At 36.5% G+C, this 12,920-nt stretch overlaps 1 protein-coding gene and 1 long non-coding RNA gene across 2 annotated transcripts in view; one reads left to right on the top strand and one right to left on the bottom strand.

Annotated features, from left to right (window-relative positions):
• Nucleotides 1-12,883, top strand: part of LOC128805987 (uncharacterized) — a 13,366-nt gene extending 483 nt beyond the window's left edge. Inside the window, exons 2-3 of the long non-coding RNA XR_008436676.1 lie at nucleotides 9,203-9,298; nucleotides 12,630-12,883. This is a non-coding gene — a long non-coding RNA (uncharacterized LOC128805987). The remainder of the gene's footprint in view (nucleotides 1-9,202; nucleotides 9,299-12,629) is intronic.
• TLR3 (toll like receptor 3) lies at nucleotides 3,245-12,920 on the bottom strand. Its single transcript, XM_053975057.1, has 5 exons — nucleotides 12,876-12,920; nucleotides 9,760-10,208; nucleotides 8,387-8,578; nucleotides 4,903-6,728; nucleotides 3,245-4,118 (listed from the first exon to the last, which is right to left on the bottom strand). The coding sequence occupies exons 2-5, from the start codon at nucleotides 10,201-10,203 to the stop codon at nucleotides 3,890-3,892; spliced, it is 2,691 nt and encodes an 896-aa protein (XP_053831032.1). The 5' UTR covers nucleotides 10,204-10,208; nucleotides 12,876-12,920; the 3' UTR covers nucleotides 3,245-3,889.

Below are 12,920 nucleotides of genomic sequence, written 5' to 3'. Positions count from 1 at the left end.
AACATTGTGGCAGCTGAGAACATGACAGGTCCCGTAGCCCTTGGAGTGCCCAAAAGAACAGCACAGGCTGAAAGTTAGACCTGTTGCTTTATACATATGAGCCCCAGGATTATACATCAAGCAACTAGCTGTACTATCGATTTTAAGTTGGCAGCTGCTGGTCCACAACAACTAAGGGTACAAAGTGAGGAATTTTATCCCTGCCTTGTCTTCCTAGCACACATCAAGTAATGCAATGAGCCAGCAGAGAGAGCACACAGAACACCAAGTACAGGACTGAGATTTGAAACTGGGGCATTCCTGGCCTTTTTCTTACAAACCAGAATAAATATGTTCTGACAAAACCTTATGGAATAGGTGTGCTTAAATCTAACAGCAGCACAATCTGAATTGTGCTTTTTACCAGCACAACCGTGGTAAAAAGCCATGACTGAGCCACAGTGAAAGTAGCATAATTGAGCTCATTGGTGGGTAGTATATTTATCTCAGCTATATATACGAACATCACTGTCTGTAACTTGTTCATTACTCCCTGTGTCCTGGTTCTGGCCAGGATCAGGTTCATGTTTGCAGTAGCAAGGAGGGACATGGCTAGGACCCTAAGGTAATTCTATGTCACCTCACATCAAGCATGAGGGGCAGAGGCCCTTTGATTTCCATGTGATAAGAACTCACATGTGAATCGATCACCTCTCTTGTACACTCTGTTATTAATATTTTTAATATTTTCATGTTACTGTTTGGTTTTTATTTCATTGCTTTTTCAAGTAAATTGTTCTTATCCAACCCATGATCTTTACCTTTTGTGCCTCTAGTTCTGCTCTCCAGCCTGCCAGGGGGAGGGAGGAGTGAGCAAGCCAGCACATAGTTTAGGACACTAAATTGGGGGATACTACTCCTAAACCATAACACCCTATCAGTCAAGATCTGCAGAAACAGTTGGGCTCCTCTCCAAATCTCCAGACTTGAGCATTCTGCCTCACTCAAGTCCTTTACATATTCTGCTTTCAATACAAATAGCTCCTCTTTAGTCCCACATAATATCTTTGATATTTCAAGTTTGTAACTTCAAACTTTTCATTTATTTGGTTTTCAACTCATCAGCAAATCAGCATTATATAATCTGAAGCTACCCACTGCAAAGTGACTGCCCAGCTCAGACACAGACTGAATCCTGAAAGCACTTACAACTCTTAGCCATGGTAAACCCATTTATTTATTCTCAATAAAATTGTCAAACAAATCTACAGGAGCAGACCAGATGTAAGTAACTTGCAGAAAAACAGGGAAAATTTATAGGAAAATTTTAGGTCTGGTGCAACTGATGATTACCACTGGCCCTTTGATTATGATTTCTGTGCCTTTTTTTTATACATTATGAACGTTTTATTAATTTTATGCATTGTAAACCTTTATAATGTCTTTTACTGTGGTAATTATTTTAAACTGAATCTAGGTACAAAAATAATACATGATATGTATTATGTACATGATATGTACATAATTATGTATTATACATAATAATGTATTCATCATATTTTTATAATTTAAAGGGATTTTTCATTCATCACTACATACTTCTTGTTTGTATTCCTAGCTGTATTACAAAACTAAGAATTTATAAGATTTTTTCACTGTTCTGAAACCAGTTTTGGGGGCTTTTGTAGTAAATAGAAACAACTTCAAGAATTTAGACATGCTGTCATTTGTCAGGCTCTAAGGGTCAGAAAAGACCATTAGATAATCTAGTCTAACCTCTTGTATCACATTTCACCGCAGCATTCCTCCATGCGTTCTCTTCATCTTTATGCCATTTCTAATATCCATGTGAATACTAGTAATATCAATGTGAACTACTAGCATTTTCTAAACAATTTATATTGATGTGGAAAGAGAAATTCTGCTGCTATGTGTCATTGCAGATTTAGGATAGGAACCCTGTCACATGTTAGTCTTTAAATAAGAGAACGAACAATTGACATGGTGCATACCTGGCACACCATAATTACCAACTTGCCTCCTCAACTTTCATGGCCTAAGCATGAAGAAAGAATTTGTCACTTTGCCTGAGAAGGTCAGAAAGATGAGATGAAAGAATCACAATGGGGATAATCCTGTTACTGTAATTAGGGAATCATCATCTATCACTTCAGCTGTAAACAAAGCCTGTTTTTGTTTTCAGTCAGGACTGCCCAAGAAGTGAAGACATCTGCACTCCCTTCACTATTCCAGTGCATGAAAAATCCTATTTCACTAATTATTTGTCTTGTTTAAGTTTTTATCATCATGAGACATAGGAAACCTATTAAAACCCAATTTTTCATCTACACGTGTAGCAAATAATGAGAAAAGCTGTTTAAAATGTGAAGTATAGAACTGTTTTCTAAAGCAGTAAAACAGCATTCTTGTAGCAATAGTGGTATTGAAGTTGATGAGGGAAATGCTAGGGGGAAAAAGCAATTTCAAAATATTCCTGAGCTATTAAAGGATCACAGACCTCCTAAAAGCTGACAGTTTTAAAAAGTCCTTGCAGCAGCAATTAAATATTAACAAAAATATACAAATGACTGCCTTGTGTCTAATTTACAATCACTTGTGCTCAGACTCACCATAAAATTTTAGCCAATGTTAAACATTAGAAGCACTCTCTTGCAAAGAACAAGATCAAGCTGCTAGCCCATATGTTTGAACCTTAATGCCCTGGCAATTGCCATCTAGCCCACATTTCTGTAAAATATGTTCAGGAAAAAATCAAACTAGCTTCAAGAATAATATTCAAGAAATAAACTGCAGAATTCTATCTGATTTTTTTTACGGTTTTCTTTTTTACTATCAAAGGCAAAACTGTGTATAAAAGGAAACAAAAAAAATTAAAATTAATCTAGTTTTGAAAATTTTTTCCCACTCCACCTCTAACTGTGGTCACGATAATGTTTCTGATATTATTTAAAACAATTTATTTGGTTTTGTTGTTTTTGCTTTACCAGTAACAAAATTTTTGGTAATGAAATTGCAGTAGCAGCACTTTCTCCATGAAGTTGGCTTCTGGTTATATTACAAAAATATCTGTGCCTTTATTCATGTTATATAGGTGCAGCAGCTGTGCCTTGGCCATGCTTCACATTGATTTCAAGTTCTGTGTACAGGCCCACATACAGTTTTGTATGCAAGGTGACATCTCTCAGTGTTAATGTCCTGCTAGCTCTCTGAATTTCACCAGAGAAGAGCAAAAATATTTTTCCTGATACCAAATTTATTAAATCAGTTGACTCATCATCCTGAAAGTCACTTTTTGATAGCAACCAGCATTAACCCCCCAGAAGGCATAATCACAAAGGTTTTAAAACTCACTTTGAAACCGCTCACTTTGAAACTCACTTTTGAACTGCAAATTCTTGTTTTGAATTACAGCAGTAATTTTCTGTGTTACTTACTGTGTTTCACAAGGAAAGCTTTCCAGCTGGAGGCACTGAATCCCCTACGTTTCAAAAGCAAGAAGTAGTGTCTACTCTACCTTCTACAAAGAATTTACTGTTTTATCATTAATGCATTTTCTTTTGTATATCCCCTTAGAGAGTTTGTCTTTTCTACCCTACATCATTTCATAGAACATCAGTGATTCTCACTGCTTTTCAGAATTTCTACCACATTTTTAATACACTGATTGAAATGACTATCCACCATGATCCCTTTTAATGTCACTTCAGTGCAGCTGAATTCAAATATCAGCAAAAATATTAATATAAACAAATAAATTTAAATTATAATGACTCTTACATATATTTACAGGGTGACAATCTTTTTGAAACCTTCATGAAGACTTGCTAGTTTTCCAGTGGTAGAAAATATACATAAAATGACCCCATAATTTAAATCTGTAGTTCAAAAATCAGTGCACTTTACTTTTACATTTAAGTGCCATCACTAATTGCTGATGAAATGCACCGATTCGTTCTTTCTGGGCTGGCCAGTTCAAGATGCAGCGAGATCTGAACATTCCTCTTCTCAGGTGAAGTGCATGATATAACTTGTAATCTTGGATATCATCAAGAAAGATCAGTATGATGGAGTCCCGACTTTGTTCAACAGCTTGCTGAAGAGCATGATACACCTTGAAACTGAAGCAAGAATAAGACAAAAATCAGTGTTTTCTATTATGTGAAAGAAAAAGAAAAGACAAACAGTTCTTAACAGGGATCTTAATGTCTATTTTGTGATATACAATGATTATTACTTTTCTTAAATTAGTTGCCTCTAATGAAAAAAAAAAAATTAATGCTCTAAAAATATAACCTACATCTACTGCCTTGATTAGCAAAATCCCTTTCTTTACGAGACCACTATATAAGAATGGTGAAAAGACTAATTTAAAGACAAACAAAAATCATCTTTCAATGCTAGTGGTCTCACTCATTGTTGCTCTTCTTCAAATGTGTAATTTTAAGGAAAGCAACCTGCAAAGGTGTCAGCCTGACTTTTGGGAAAAAAACCCCAACCAAACAAAAGACCCGCCCCAAAAAAAACCCGAAAGCAAAAAGAAAACCAACAAATCAACCAAACAAAAAAACCAGCCAAAAAAACCACAACAAAAACAAACAAAAAAAAAAAAACCCAAACAAATAAATCAAACAACCAAAAAAAGCACAAAAAACCCCCAAGAAAATGCCTACAATACTGACTTAAACATTCAAATGTACACTACCGTATGTGTGAAACAATTAACTTTATTAACTTAGGAATTATTCTGAAGTTACAATATATTAGGTAAATATATTGAAGTAGATTTTGAGTGAGTATTGTTCATTAAATGCTATTTTTTTAAATTACAGTTAAAAAATTATCTTGTTAAAATATCTCTTAAGAAATTTTCCCCTTACAGATAAAATTATATATCCTACTCACTTTTTACACCAGGGATCCTGTAAAAGGTGTTCAGTCACAACAAAAATAATCTTCCTACTCATTTTTATGCTGTTAATTGTGGCTTCAAATACAGATACACCTGCTTCAAAATCCCGTTCTTCTAAACAAAACTTAATTTCAAAGAGGTTATTTTTTTCTAGAGACATGAAATTTTTAGACACCCAATTCTTGTCCTCTCTTGCATGAATAACATAGGCATCATACTCATACTGTTCCTGTTGTCTCTCAAATTCTTTAAAACCAAGAATTCGATTGACTAAAATATTCCAGTAGAAAACTATTCTCCACCCTTCAAATTGGATGGTAAGGACAATAAAAATAAACAGCATCACAATAGTGGTAGAGATCACAAAAAGAAGTTTAAATGGAGCACTGTCTTTGCAGGCTGAACTATCAAAATACAAAACCAGACTACCATGATATTTAGGTGGGGTGTTGCAAATGTACTGGGACCTCAATCCAGGTATATCCACTTGGGTCTCATTAAGCCAATCAGCAAACCAAGCAATGCTTTCACAGGTACAATCAAAAGGATTGGAATCCATCTCTAGTTTTCTCAAGCTCCTGAAAGGTGGGCCAAATACTTTTTCTTCAACTGAGGTTATCAGATTTTTCTGAAGGTTCAATGAATTCAGAGAGGCTTGGTCATCAAACAGAGTTGCTGGAAGCAAATTCAAATTATTCGATCCCAAATCCAAGTGTTTTAATTGAAACAGACCCTTGAAAACCTGAACTGGAATTTCATCAAGCCCATTTGATTTTAAATTAAGAATTTGCAAATTGGGAAGACCTTTTAAAAAAAGAACAGGGCCATCTGGATTTGCATGTTTCCAAAGCCGGGCTAAATTATTGTGCTGCAAATCCAGGATGTCAAGTTTGTCAAGTCCATCAAACAAGTCTGCTTTTATGTTTGCTATGTTGTTATTGCTGATGTCCAGGACAGTCAGGTTTCGTAGACAATGAAAAGGTGAAGGAGAAAGTTCCAGATTACTGCAGCCTACCTTCCTCAGCATCAGTTTTCTAAGGCTTGGGACAAAAATGAATGATTTACTTTGCAAAGTCAAATTTTTATTATAGGAAAGATAAATATCTTGTATATTATTGAGGCCTTTAAACTCATGACCTGTAAGCTGTTGACTAATTTCATTGAGACCAAGATCAAGAATTTTCAGGTGTCCCAGGGAAGAAAATGCCTCACTTTCTATTGAAGAGATTCTGGTTTTGGTGAGGTTGAGAACCTGTAAGCTAGAATTAGCAAGTGATGAAAATGTTTTATTAGTTATTCTTTGTAAGTTTATGTTGCAGTTGCAGAGACTCAGATATTTCAGGTTGTTCAGACCTGTGAACATATTAGCAGTAATTCCTGGAAAATTGTTATTATCCATTATAAGGTACTCCAGGTGGTACAGCCAATGAAAAGAAAAATCTTCAATTTTCCCACTAAGTGAGTTTATGAGATTCAAATGTTTAAGGCTGGATAATCCATAAAATAAACGTGAAGATACGTGAATATTATTAATCTTCAGGTTTAAGTATTGTAAACTTGAAAGCCACTGAAATGAGTCATTTTCTATGAGAGAGAGAGAATTTTGGGAAAGGTTTAAAATTGTAAGATTTGTTCCTTGTAGTCCCTGGAAAGTTGACTTGCCAATGTAGGAAAGTTTCACGTGGCTCAGTGAGAGGTTTCGAATCTCTGTGTTTGATAATTCTGTACAAAGTTTCTTTGTGCGATTTTCACCAAGCTCAACATTGTTCAGTATGAGGCCAAACAAATTTCCAATTGTATGGAAACATCCCGTATGAAACTGAAAGGACAAGAAAAAAAAATTCTTGAGCTAAACAAGGGAATTATGTAAGAGAGTTGACCAATAAAGCAGAAACTTAGAAAGGTTTTTAAATGTGATTTTCATGCAGAATAGAACTCCTACACTCAGATTGCTTCACAGCCAAGCTCAGACAAACACTTTTTGGAGTTTACACTTCTTGTGACAATATGTCTATCATTTATAACATGATTATCATAAATCTGAGTAGTATTATTTTAGAAGAAGATAGAAAGTGGCTTACTGAGATGCAAGTTTGTATCAAACAACCAAAACTCCTTCTCTAGAAGTATCTTAAAATTTTTGATATCTTTCTTTTATTGATATAGGTATACTAATTTACTAGTTATTAGGTCTGCAGACAGACAAGAAGAAACCCAGTTTCTCTGTGCAAGCTGAAGCTACTATGAAATCTAATACTACACACTTGTTTTCACAATATGGATCACAAGCTTTCATCACAGAGCTGTCCCCTCATCTTGATTAAGATATCAGCTGATGGATTAATTACTCCATTTTTCAGAATGATTCAAATACATAAGGCTGCTTTTTAGAGAGCAGTACTGTAAAACCAGAGCAGCTGAAAGGGGCACAAAGTAGCAGTGCCCAAGAAAGGAGTTGTGCCATTTACTCATCCACACCCTGTAGCCTTGTGCCAAATTGCCCCACATGCAGTCACACAGTGAACCAGGTAGGGAACCAGTGTGGCTACAAGCTAACCAAGCCAAAACACCTGTAGAGTTTCCCCAGTGATCCAGTGCATAGCCTCATAAAAACTGGTATCAAAAATAGGAAGGGATGAAGTGGCCAAGCAAAATAGGATGGTGGGATTCACTCTTAGCACTGATACAAACTTATACCACCTTAAAATATTATTGTAGATTCAATGTACATATTTTTTAGAGATCAATAAACTGGAAACAAAGCAAAAGAAACAAACAAAACCCAAATGAACCAAGGAAATTGAATGCATATTCAGTGTTTGTATGCTGAGGGTGAACCAGTTTACAATTGCCACACTTAACCATCACTCTTCAAAGAATCGTAACACTGAGATGCAGGTCAGAGAGAACAGTGAGGTAGATGGAAGACAAAGCACCCATGTGGTTTTTTTGTTTTTGTTTTTGTTTTTTTTTTTTGTTTGTTTTTTTTTTAAGAGTGAGTATATGTTTCTGGAATGATTATTTCTCTGGTGTTCCCACAGCCACAAGCTGAACGCTCTCTTTGATTAACTGGGAAGTGAAACCTGTATTGTATAACCAGACTTGAATAATAGCACACTTTTTACCCACTTAGAAAGTGTGTCAGCCCTTCACCTTCAGCATGTGCAGAAAAAGTTCTGCATGGAAAATACCTGGTAAGGATTCTTAGAGCATCTCGATTTAGGTCTTGCTTGAGACCTCTGATCTACACGGAACCATCCTATATGAAACCAGCCTGTGCCAATTTCAGTGGCAAAACAATAATTCTGTAAGTCACTTCTGGAGGTCAGGAGTAATGCTGTATAAAATAGAATGAATGGCTTTTGGACCTCAGTGCATCAAAATTGTAATGTAAATGCCATACAATCATAAAGGGTAAATCAGGATAGTTCCATCTTCTAATTACACCTGTTAAATTTCTGTTGAAATGCTTCCTACCTCTTTTAGTGGATTTGATGACAAATCTAGACTATTCAATGAGGTGTTGCTAAGAAAACTGAAGTCTTCTTTTTTCAACTCAGTGATTTGGTTGCTACCCAATATGAGCTCATGGAGTTTCTCCAACTGTTGCTCCAATCCTAAATTGGCTGACTTTAAAGAATTATGAGATAGGTCCAAAATATTCAAGTTCTGGAGAGAAGATGCAAGAAAAAAAAAGGATAAAAATATTTTTTTATCTTTATTTTATTAATATACAAAAATATTTAGAAATATTTCATTAGCGTATAACCGATTAGTTGCAACACTACACTTAAAATAAATTTGTAATACAGAAATGGCAGCTTTCAAGCTCCTGCTGGAAGAAGTATTCTGTATCTTTCACATTAGTAACTTTAATGGTATTAATGGTATTAACCTGCTAAAGTATCTACTGCAAACCAGATTTGGTTAAAGTTCCTTAATTCACTGAAGGCCCTCCTGCCTCAAATAAAGTGATAAATGCAAAAGCCTACAGGTGGCTGCAGTTACAACTATTGCAGTACTAAACATTGCATTCCATGCTTTTTTAGTGTGGTCCAGGCGCATAAATGGAATGAGGAAGGTGAAGTTCTCAGCATGAAGCTGGCTGCACTCTTGTATATAGTTGTGTCAGCAGTCCTACAATGCAAGCAAGTACACTTCATGCAACTGAACTGGAATGCTGAGTTTAGCAGGAACATTCAGACCTACTCAAAACCACATGCGTACTCATTGGATCACCGAGTGACAATTAGTACCTACACATTGTCTTTTCTTTACTTTTTTTGTCCTTAGGCTCTTGTTTTTGCCTGAGTCCTGCCTGGTGCAAAGGCAGCTGCTTTCTGTGGTGGTCCCCCAGTCTCTGCTACAGACAAGAATATTTAACCACAGGTAAACTACCAGAGAAAGCAAAGGTACAATAAAAACATTTTTACTCTTTCTCAATTCTTTAAGTCCTTTGAGACAATATATTCAGCCTAAGCACTGGCCTTCCTGGTTTGAATACTTAAACGTCAAGAGAATTTAGGCAGCTCAGATTCCACAGCAACCACTTCGCTATTCTCATCATCTACTGCTCCTATTCACTCAGCACATATCCTGCATGGAGAGGTGCTTCAAAGGGATGCAATAAGAAAAAGGAATGGAGAGCATTGACTCACAAAGATGACTGAACCTCCAACATACTAAAACAGAAGAAGCCACAAGGCCTCTTCTTCAGCAAAAATCAGTGAAAGATTCTATTTTGGGTATTTTGAGATACCAAGGCAGCAGTTCTGTATATGCACTGGAAAATACAGTAAATTGCCCATTTATACTTTATTTACATGAAAAGGTGCATTTCTAACTCTTACCTTCAGGGTTATGAAAGGATCATTTTTTATTTTTAGTCTGTTGTATCCCAGATTGAGCTCAGTCAGGTTGGTGCAGGAAGCAAAGACTCTGTCAGGGAGCTTACACAATTCATTATGTTCTAACTTCAGAATCTGCAACTGGGGCACATTTTGGCACAATTCTGGTTGCAGTTTAGAGATGCTGTTGTAGCCTGCATTCAAGTAAACCAGCTGGCTGTACTTGGTCAGATTTGCAGGACCTAGCTGTCTTAGCTGATTATGAGAAATGTCCAAACTTGTTATATTGTTTGGAAGATCAGAGGGAATTTGAGTCAGCTTTAGGTGACTGCAGTCAGCCATTTCATTTTGGATATGACATTGCTTTCCAGTTGATGCACACAGCCAGAAGACAAACATCAGTCTGACATATAAGCTGCTCCACCAAAGAATAGTGTTTCGTATCATTCTATCTGCAAAGGCAAAATGAACACTGCAAATTACAATCATTTTGACATGACTTGCATCTTCAACTGAAAGCTAAGCAAGCAAGGCTTAAAAAATATGTGATTTCATAGTGAGTAAACAGTCAGTGTTTTTAACCCATGATTTTTTTTCTGTATTCATTTCTGCAGAAGAGTTATGCCTAATAATCTCTCTATATAAAGACTTTTATTTAAAAGCAATAATATTGTCTTGCATAAAAATAGGTATGTTCAAAAAGTTACCAACTTTATTATCAATGAAAATTTCTCTTTTCTGATTAATTCTGCATTGCTTTAACATTCATAAAATACAATAAATATGACAAATTGTACATAAGCCTCTCAATGTTAGTAACTGATCTCTGAGCTTAATTACATGTAAAATATTTATAGTTATATGCAGTAAAAATACATAATATACCACTTATTTCTTTTACTGTTCTTGCCAGTTTTTATTTTACAAGTCAATCACACAAAATTCTACCTGTCATACAATCTTATAGAGAAAGAAGGAATACCAGGCTAAAGAAACATATATGAGAAAGTAAGAACACGGAGAATAAATCAGTAACAACCTCATAAGAAATGGAGAAAAGCCAAGGTGTAGAGGAGACACTGCCCATAGATTCAATATATTTATCCAAATACTTTCAGGAAAATTTGCACATTTAAGGATTTATATACTCCACCCCATATTTTTGGTCATTTAGATTAGGATATCAACATTGATCTCTAATTTTCAATGACTCCACCTGTTTTATCATTACATTTCTAGTGGATCTTAGACTTTTTCATATTTTGTTCATTTTCCATTTAGTATCCATTAGATTTAAATTCACCTAGTGATCTTGTAATGAACTTTACTGCACAAGGAAGAAAATTAATTCCATATATATTCTGACCAGAATAGAGCTGTAAGAGCTCAGAAGGGTTTGACTAGCCTTCTGAGTCATAGAGCTTGTCTAATTAAATGGCATTTCTTCTAATCAAAAGTCCTCTGTATCTTCCATATTATTCTCTACAGAATTAATCTTTAATAGAGGAAGAACATACTTTGTGAGCCCTTGCCAGAATGTTTTTTTCATGCTGTAGCAGAGGACAGTAAGCTTATACTTTCAACCCTAATGCTTTAATTGTCTCCACAGTCTTGATACACACATATCTGTATGGCCTTCTGCCAACAAACTTGGAACCTACCTACCAACCTCAATTCACCAATTAGTTCAGTCTCAGCTGGATGGGCTCCCAGGCAGAGAAAGCTATTAGTGCCTCAGTACAGAACAGGCTATAGATGGGAATAAACCTGCCTAGACTTAGCAGGAAACTAGAACAGCTTCTCAAAAGACTAACATATGGGAAGTGTGAGCTTTCTTACTTCTACAGCTCCCATTTTCCTTTGCCAGGAACCTGTGTTTAATTAATATGATTGAGCTTCGAGCACATTAGAGTATCACACTTCAGCAAACAACGAAACAAGAAATGAGAAGAGAAATTAAACCAGCACATTTGTCTAGAAAAATGGAAAAATTCTTCATAACTGATGTTTTCTAGCATAACAAAACACTCTAAGGAGTTGACACTGCAACCTGCAGCCAAACAGGAGCTTAGCAGGTCAGACCCTAGCAGACTTTGACTCCATAGCTGACCTGCCCTTTCAGAGGGCATGCATTAGGACTGCTCCAGTGACAAGAAGTCACATTATAGTGGCCAGAGATGAACCTCATGGCTGCCTTTTTGGGAGCAACCTGGTCATCTAAGGAGAGACAGTTGTATAACCCAGTGAGAGTGGGGGTACAAGCAAGGGATAGAAGGACATAAAATATTGCAAAGGCACACACAAAGGACTACAAAAGATGTTTAAAAGGAACCTTAATAAAAAAACAATTTCCTGCTGGGTACTGCGTGTCAGGCTGACCCACAAGCTGCAGCTCTCATAGCCTGGCTCTCCACTCATCTGCCACTGGTTAATGGGGAAGAGGAGGGGACAGCAAACTCTTGGTCCTGCAGACAGCCTGGCCTGCTACGGCTGCTGCCAAATACAGAACCCATGTCCCCAGCTGAGAAAAATAAAGGACCACTTGTCCTACCTCTTTCCTCTGCACCCCAAACGCTGGAAACAATAAGGAAAACAAAAGGGAAGCTTATCTGTGACAGAAGCTTGCATCCTGGTCAGCATCATTCTCAGGGTTTGTTTTAGGGTGATCAGGTAGTTGCTGGGCTCTGCAGAAATTGTTGCCAGCTCACCTTTAAATTTGAAAGGCGGAAAAATGTACTGCGCAATCACAAAACAGCTTCTTTAGCTGACTTCCAGCGAGGCCCAATGGGCTGCCTTTTCCTGGTTTTTTCATTGCAAGATATCTGGAACCAGCTTTAGGTGTTTTAGCTTTGTCTGTGTTTTTTTTTTTTTAGGGGTTCAGAGAAGAAAGCACACGCCCATTATCAGATTTCAGTGACAGCGTTTCAGGTGGGCAAAAGAAAGAAATACAGTTTTAACATTATAAGCAAGAACTTTAAAAATTGGCATTGACTTGGCTAACTTGCAAGTGAAGAGAAATCCAGGATCAAGGAAATCACCCAAACTCCTAAGCACCACTTTGCCTTTGCAACTCGATATTCACATTTATTACTAGGAAGTGAAGAATTTTACCGACTCACCTCTGTGGGCTTTATCCCTTTGTGTCTGCAAACATCCCACCTCTG

This window comes from Vidua macroura, chromosome 4 (genome assembly GCF_024509145.1).
Source record: "Vidua macroura isolate BioBank_ID:100142 chromosome 4, ASM2450914v1, whole genome shotgun sequence".
Taxonomy (NCBI): domain Eukaryota; kingdom Metazoa; phylum Chordata; class Aves; order Passeriformes; family Viduidae; genus Vidua; species Vidua macroura.
The sequence above is the reverse complement of the archived record's forward strand: the minus strand, read 5'-3'. Positions and strand labels throughout refer to the sequence as shown.

Bases quoted from the DNA above. Each gene is read 5' to 3' on its own strand.
- TLR3 (XM_053975057.1), bottom strand. From the start codon at position 10,203: ATGATACGAAACACTATTCTTTGGTGGAGCAGCTTATATGTCAGACTG. The intron at 6,729-8,386 runs GTAGGAAGCATT...TTGTCCTTTCAG, and splicing joins CATCAAATCCACTAAAAGAG to TTTCATACGGGATGTTTCCA. The intron at 4,119-4,902 runs GTGAGTAGGATA...TTCTTGCTTCAG, and splicing joins CAGGATCCCTGGTGTAAAAA to TTTCAAGGTGTATCATGCTC.